The following is a 7,534-nucleotide window of genomic DNA, read 5'->3' as shown; positions in this document are numbered from 1 at the left end:
ATTCCACCTTTTTCTGCAACATTTTTTCCTTCCATTTAACTTGCCATTAATGTGCTTGGATACAGCACTCGGTGAACAGCAGCTTCTTTAGCGATGACCTTTTGTGTCTTACCCTCCATGTGCAGGGTGTCAATCATCGTCTTCTGGACAACTGTCAAGTCAGCAGTCTTCCACCATGATTGTGGAGCCTGAACCAGACTGAGACACCATTTAAAGGCTCAGGAAACTTTTGCAGGTGTTTGGATTTCATCAGCTGATTAGAGTGTGACACCACGAGTCTCCAATATTAAACTTTTTGACAATATTCTAATTTTCTGAGATACTGAATTTTGGGTTTTCGTTAGCTGTAAGCCAAAATCATCAAAATGAAAAGAAATAAACACGTGAAGTATATCAGCCTGTGTGTGATGAATCTATACAATATACGAGTTTCACTTTTTGTATTGAATTACTAAAATAAACTTTTAAATTATATTCTAATTTATTGAGATGCATCTGTGTGTGTGTGTGTGTGTGTGTGTGTATTCTAGACACTTGTACACACTTGTAATATTAGCCTGTCTACCACTTTTAAACTGGTTTGTTACATTTTGCATGGTGCAAATAAATAAATAAATAAACAAATATTTTTATTGTGTCTGGATTTAACTGGATGTTTCATGCAGTTTCATCATCGGGTCTCTAATAGTTCCTGCTTTTGTTAGCGTTTTCTATAATAACAGCTTCTATTGAACAATTATGGAAGGATTTTCAAACTTCTTTTGAGGAACAAAAAACGTCAGAAAATAATCAAGATCCAGGTCACTGATTATTCACCCACATCAGCATGACCTCCACATGTTTTTAACGGAATTAAACGTATGTGGATGAAGATTGAACAATTCGTATATAACTCGTTTGTGTACAAACGAAAAGTCTTTTAATGTTGACAGAGCACAGGGTCCAATTTGACTTTTTTCAGGGTTTTTTCACCCTAAGCTAAGCAAGCTGAGAACTAAACATAAACGTTAATGATGTTTATGATTAGCGATGCAAAAAGTCTACATTTGTGGACACACTGGCCCAGCATAGGTCTAAACTGAAATACCACATTAATAGGAGAATTAGCCATAAAAAAATAAACTATGTCCAGGTGAATGGAAATGGGCTTGGTCTTGTGCTTTGGAATACAAAACAGCAATTCGTACATTTGCACGATCTCCAAATCGTTCAAAAAAAATTAAACAGTTGGCTGTGTGTTTATCTATGTCCACCAGGGGGCGTCCTTAGTGACGGCGAGGCAATAAAGAATGTTGAGAATAGAACATCCAGAATCCACTTGTTCCCGGCGTGAGGACACAATAAATGACTCACAAACGTAACTAAGTTTACTAGTTTTCTTCCATTGAATTTCAAGCCCAGATTATATCACCTTTGGTACCTTAAATATATCTGATTGCGGAAGTGCACCTTTTGTACCTTAAATGTGAAAAAGTACACATTTTAAACTTTTTTTAAATGAAAAATCCTCTTGTATAATGAAAACTTTGCCATGCCTCTTCTAAAGATTGACACCGGTGTGCTTCTTCGGTTTTCTAGATTTCTTTCCGGCTTTGCAATCCGGTTCATCCCAGAGCGTTTGTGATCGTATTTAGGTGTGGTGACTGAGGAGGCCATTCCGTGATCGAGAACACTCCAGCCGACTGTTTGCTCTCTAAATAACACTTACAGCGCTTAAACATACGCTTCGGCTCATTGTCTTCTCGTGTGGGAAAGTTGGTTTCAATTAACCAAGTCCAGATAGAATTGCGTGGAGTTGTAGAATATAATAGTAGCCATGCTGAGCCAGTATTCCTTTCACCTGGAACGAGGCTCTAAACTCCAAAACATCCATGTTCGACTGTGAGACAGTCTGCTAACATCTTCACTCCTGTCCTTTATCTTGCTTAAGTTTTCTTTTCTTGATCCCCACAAAACTTCCATTCATTGTCCACTGTCCAATTCTTTTTCAATTGTTTACCTAGTTTGTTGCATATGAAAAAGAGGCGCATGCATGTGTCACAAAACCATTAAAAACAGTGTTGTCAAACGTTTGTGTTACACCAGTAAATCATGCAGTGTAAAGGTACAAACTGTGTCTTCTTGATGATACCACATGCACCTTCCTGGATACATTTACATCAAAAAACTATCATTACAAATCGATTCCTCAGCATGCACAGCTTAATCCCGAGCGTCCTGGAATGGTAGCTGTAGTGTGCGTCTTTGGCCTAAATTGGTGCATAAAAAAGTGTACATCTGAAGCTTTACTGCACACTCTGGTCTATTAATGCACCTTAAAACAAAGATACTTGACTGACAAGTGAAGAAGTAAAGGAGACATACTAGAGGTCTGGAAAGGAGGCCGAAGCAGTTGGGAAAACGTATGTGGTGAAGCTCTAAAGCTTATAAATGGCTGTTTAAAGCTATGTGAATAAAGGACATACACAACAAAGGTACAAACCTCAACTGTGATATGGAAAATTACAATATAACCACTGTGTGTGTGTGTGTGTGTGTGTGTGTCTTTTCCTGACAGTAACAAATAACTTGGTCGAAGTTGAATCGTAGTAATGTGGTGGGCGTGCGCGCGTGCTACTCGCCTGCGAATGGGAATCCAGATCGATCCACGTGACTTACAACGGCAACGACTGGCTTCCCAAAGGGGGTGGTGAGGCCTTGACGTCAGCTGAGAGTGTGTATAAACTTTGGCCCATGCACAGGTTGCTTTTTAGAACGCATGAGAACCCCCTTGGCGCGTGTGTCCCACCCAGCCATCCAGCAGCCCATCCACCGCGGATCGCACGAGTCTCTGGACCCCAGCAGGAGGTCGCAGTGCAGGTCTCTGAGTCGTTGCATGAAGAAGAAGAGCAGAGCTGCGTTCATGTGCGAGCCGTGCAGCCTGGACTCCGAGTGCGTGTCTCCACCATGCTACATGAGCTGGGCGATGGAGCCTACGAACTTCTACGACAGTAAGCTGACAGGGGGTGGAAAATGTCCCGAGGAGAGCGTCGGCATCATCACCCCCACGAGTAACACTGCTACATCTACTACTACTAATAACAGCAGTAGTAGTAGCGCGAGCGTGGTGGAGCTGAGCAACGCGACAGCCATGTACGACGACGAGAGCGCGATCGACTTCAGCGCGTACATCGAATCCATGTCGTCTGCGCCCAACTTCGAGCTGTGCAATGACGAGCTGTTCGCCGACCTCTTCAACAGCGCCGTGAAGCAGGAGAAGCCAGAGTTCTACCACCAGCTCTCCGCGTTCAGCGCCTCCAAGGACCCGAGCATCGCGATCAAGCAGGAGACCGATTGGAGCGACAGCGACACGCCGTCATCTCTGCCCTCGCAGATCGAGGCGTGCGCGCAGACGTCGGTGAGCATCCACACGGGACAGCCGACGCCCCCGAGCACGCCGGAGCCCTCGCTGTCTCCCTCGAGCCCCCCGCGCAGGACACTCAAAGATAAGAGCAAGAAGTCGACGGACAGGTTCAGTCCGGAGTACCGGCAGCGCCGCGAGCGGAATAACATCGCCGTGCGCAAGAGCAGGGACAAGGCGAAGCGGCGCAACATGGAGATGCAGCAGAAGCTGCTTGAACTGAGCGCGGAGAACGAGCGCCTGCACAAGACCATAGATCAGCTCACGCGCGAGCTCACGAGCCTCAGACACATCTTTAAACACCGCGAGACCCCCGGCATCCGGTGATCACCACTACCACCCAGCAGCAGCATCGTCATGCGCATATTATTTTTCTATTATTGTTATTATTATTGTTTTTTTGTTTTTTTTTCGAAAAACATACCTCACATTAATGCACGACTCGAATACTCTGACTGTAGCTACACGTGCATCCAAATCATCAGAACTGAAAACTTTCGGGAATATTTTGTGAATATTATATATATATTTCTTTTTGTATTCTAAATTATTACAGAAAAAAGTCATATATTATGGTACATGTTTTATAATTCCAAACTTTGTATTCTGAAGTTTGAACATTTTATATCAAGTCTGTAAAAAGAAAGAACGAAAGAAAGAAAGAAAAGACAACTGGAATATTGATAGAAATAAAAATGAAATAAGATTAATATCAAAATCAGAGATGGTCAGTGTGAATGGATGGATGGATGGGAGGGAGGGATTGATGGAGGGAGGGAGGGATGGATGGAGGGCGTGTCCAATTTGACAGTCATATCATTTAAATATGTAAATCCATAAATACAACAGTCTATTTTTTTTACTTTCATACAGCAGTCTACTTGTTTCTTCTTTTACTTTTGGCAGCAATCATGACCAACTGGTCCCCCAACCTGTGGCTTCCATGGCTAAACTGAGAACAAACCATTTTACCTTTAGACTAATCTGATCTTATATCTCATCACATCATATGATGGCATGGGTCATTAAACCACTCGGCTCGGTTTGTACCCAGATTTATTAGGCTGTTAAATTTTATATTCGCTTTGGTATACCAGACTGGTGAGAGTTGAGACACACAGATGTGTTAGTGATCCCAGGTCACAGAATGATCTCCTCCAAAGCCATCCAGAGTGCTGAAGAGCGGGCGACCACATGGATGAACGCGTTCAGAGGGCCGACGCTCTTGCCAAGCACTGCCTCCGCCTCGTAACCCTGTCAATCAAACGCGACAAGAGAGTAAATGCTAGGTGTATCTTCACTGCGTTGCTTAGTATTATTTACACCACAGTGCGGCTGAGTTCATGACTCTGACAGATTATAAATCACATTGATTCACCTTAACTCACTTGGTCTGATGCGTTTCTATAGTAACATCGCACACAGGTGCTTGAGCATGGTAGCAAAGGCAGTAGTTACTTTATTAGGAACATCTATAAACCTGGTCCATGCAATCATTCGAAGTTCTCGTAAACACTTTTTTTTTGTTGCAAAAGTGATAAGCAGAAAGGCAACTCAACACCAGAATCTTGAGAATAAATGAACGAAAACAAAACAAACAAACAAAAAAGTCTTGAACTTCATCCGCATGATTTCCATTGGCATGTGGCTGCTATTGTGTAAAAGTGTATAATTGAAATGTTCAGGTGTTCCTATTAAAGTGGCCCCTGAGTGTAACTTATCAGCAGAACAGGCACTCGTTTGACAGGAATCTCACCTCTGCATGTCCTGTCGAGTTTAGGAGGGACATGATGGATTTCTGCTGTAGCTGGTAAACACACACACACACACACACACACACACACAAAACTTTCATGTCACTTTTACAAGACAGTTTAGCACAATCTCAAACATCAAGCAACTAAAAATGTGCGATAGTAATCAGGTGCTGAAAAACACACACTGCAAAGGCAGATGAGATTTCCTTCCTCCTTTAAACAGAGATAGAGGGTCTAATAAAAAACCTGAACGCATGTTTTCACACTAAATCTTTCACATTTACATCTTACCTTAATTTTGACAGTCCAGTGACTGGAAGGAGGACAGCTGAGAAACACTTCCAGCTGCATCTTTTTGCATGGCTTGTCCACGAGTCCACAAGCTACACAGGAATAGACGTCCCTGCAAAAAAAAAAGGCAATAATTACACTTTCAAAAAAAAAAAAAAACAGTATGTGGTATATCCATGCTTTAATGCGATATGTACAGTGTACAATATAAAGTAACTTACGGATTATCTTCTGATGCCTCCAAGCAGTCGCCTCCACACTGACTGCAGGTTGGCCACGAGTAGGCAGAATTCTCATCGATGTCCATCACCACTCCTGTCAATACATGTCAGACATTTAACACGCAAAATGCAAACAAGTACGAATAAACCAAAAGTGCGATTTGAGTGATTGTAGGTTCAGGGGTGGTGATTGGACTTTTGCAGTTGTAGCCCAGACACAATGTCCATTCTGAGATGCTTTTCTGCTCAACATAGTTATATTAAGTGGTTATATGAGATACTGTAGGCTTCCTCTTAGCTCAGATCAGTCTGGTCTTCCCCCTCGTCATCAAGGTGTTACTTCTCATCCATGAAAAACAACCCTTTCAATCCTCCATAACAGATAAACCGTTTGAACCATTGGAATAATCCCAAACCACAGCAACAAATGATATGGATGATATTTATTATACAGTCAATCCAGATAATTTGAGGGTTCTCATTAGGAGTCTAACGAACAGCAAGTCGCAGATCATCTAAAAAATTTCATCATTTAAAAAAAAAAAAATTATTATTATTATTATTCACCGGGGTACCATAGCGGCTGCGGGTGGTTTAAGAACGTAACCCCTGTGAGTTCAGGGGTCCACTGTAAGTGACCACACCGTGATCCAAAGGACTATTTTTTTTGCTGCCGTAGTTTGAAGAACTGTACAGGTCGGTCTCAGCACCTGCACAAGCTGCAACCACTTAAAGACCAATGAATTAAAAATAAAAGGTTTCCCTGGAAAATACTCGACGGAAGGTCAGCGCATCTGTGCATGATCTAAAAAACCAAAAGGCTGCGGTGCAAAATGGAAAACATCACACATGAGTAAACCAAAGATCGACCAGAATTGAGCCTTTTTAGAAGATCGCTTACGTCTTTTTTTTCTTTTTACATTACTCTAAAATATATCCAAGTTTCATTTCTATAGTAGTCAATGTGCAGGAACTGATACCAATAAAGAAACCTGTATATGAGAGTATATGAGATTGTGAGAATGTACCAACCTGTAACAGTGCAAAGTGAGCAGGACGGGCTCTCGGCGCTCAGCTGATCCAGAACAACAGACTGGGGTGAAGGTATATCCTGATGTTGTAATGGGTCCAAGTCTAGTTGAACCACAGACTCCCCTGTGATGATTATCTTACCTTAAAAACAGATCACATTATTAACGGTTTTGTCATCGACTGCTGATTCATTACAAATAAATAAAAAAATGCTGTAGCGACAAAAGACAAAAGTTATCGAGAACTAATCGAACTCCGCTTCATCACATCACCCTGTTTGTTATTTATGTTCCAGTATTAATACACGGCTCACCCTGCTCTATTACAGCGTCTGTAAAAATGAATCTCGGCCTGAACTGGGGTGACGGTGCGGCGATGGCTTGAAGGACTGATGGCTGGAGTAGGGACGTGGAGTTCACATATACGGGTAGAGTCCGTCTAACGCCTTCTGACCTCTGCTCATCCTGCAGGCTGGCGTCCGTCACAAACAGCAAGAGGTCCTTCTCTTCTTTACCCTGCAGAAGGTGCAAAGGTTAGAACCGAAAGAAAAACGGAATTGGAAGATACTCGGAAAATATCAAATCAAAGCATTAACACAAAACAGGTACACACAGTTATATAACACACCACTGACAGGACGATAATCCATGACACACTGTAGTTCAAATGAACACTTGAACAACACTCAGCACTGGGTAGCAGAGACAGTTTAAGATATTGTTCTCCAGGTAATCGTCTCGTGTTTCTATACTGTTATAATAGGCGTGGTTAGCAGATATTTAACAACAGCTGTGCCAGTATACAGTCTGTGTGTCTTGCTGATATAACACTAC

At 42.2% G+C, this 7,534-nt stretch overlaps 2 protein-coding genes across 3 annotated transcripts in view; one reads left to right on the top strand and one right to left on the bottom strand.

The window, feature by feature from the left end:
- Nucleotides 1–2,739: 2,739 nt before the first annotated feature.
- cebpd (CCAAT enhancer binding protein delta) lies at nucleotides 2,740–4,270 on the top strand. The gene has a single exon (XM_046847778.1). The coding sequence runs from the start codon at nucleotides 2,759–2,761 to the stop codon at nucleotides 3,725–3,727; it is 969 nt and encodes a 322-aa protein (XP_046703734.1). The 5' UTR covers nucleotides 2,740–2,758; the 3' UTR covers nucleotides 3,728–4,270.
- A 169-nt stretch (nucleotides 4,271–4,439) lies between these two features.
- spidr (scaffold protein involved in DNA repair) overlaps nucleotides 4,440–7,534 on the bottom strand; it is a 36,212-nt gene continuing 33,117 nt past the window's right edge. For both annotated transcript variants that reach the window (XM_046847776.1, XM_046847777.1), the window contains exons 15-20: nucleotides 7,015–7,216; nucleotides 6,702–6,842; nucleotides 5,670–5,763; nucleotides 5,449–5,560; nucleotides 5,157–5,207; nucleotides 4,440–4,654 (exon numbers count right to left, since the gene is read on the bottom strand). In XM_046847776.1, coding sequence (XP_046703732.1) covers nucleotides 4,541–4,654; nucleotides 5,157–5,207; nucleotides 5,449–5,560; nucleotides 5,670–5,763; nucleotides 6,702–6,842; nucleotides 7,015–7,216 — 714 coding nt within the window. In that variant the 3' untranslated portion in view covers nucleotides 4,440–4,540. The remainder of the gene's footprint in view (nucleotides 4,655–5,156; nucleotides 5,208–5,448; nucleotides 5,561–5,669; nucleotides 5,764–6,701; nucleotides 6,843–7,014; nucleotides 7,217–7,534) is intronic.

This window comes from Silurus meridionalis, chromosome 4 (genome assembly GCF_014805685.1).
Source record: "Silurus meridionalis isolate SWU-2019-XX chromosome 4, ASM1480568v1, whole genome shotgun sequence".
NCBI classification, from domain to species: domain Eukaryota; kingdom Metazoa; phylum Chordata; class Actinopteri; order Siluriformes; family Siluridae; genus Silurus; species Silurus meridionalis.
This window is presented reverse-complemented; position numbering and strand designations above follow the sequence as displayed.

Excerpts from the sequence above, each read along its gene's own strand:
- cebpd (XM_046847778.1), top strand. The coding sequence starts at position 2,759 with ATGAGAACCCCCTTGGCGCGTGTGTCCCACCCAGCCATCCAGCAGCCC.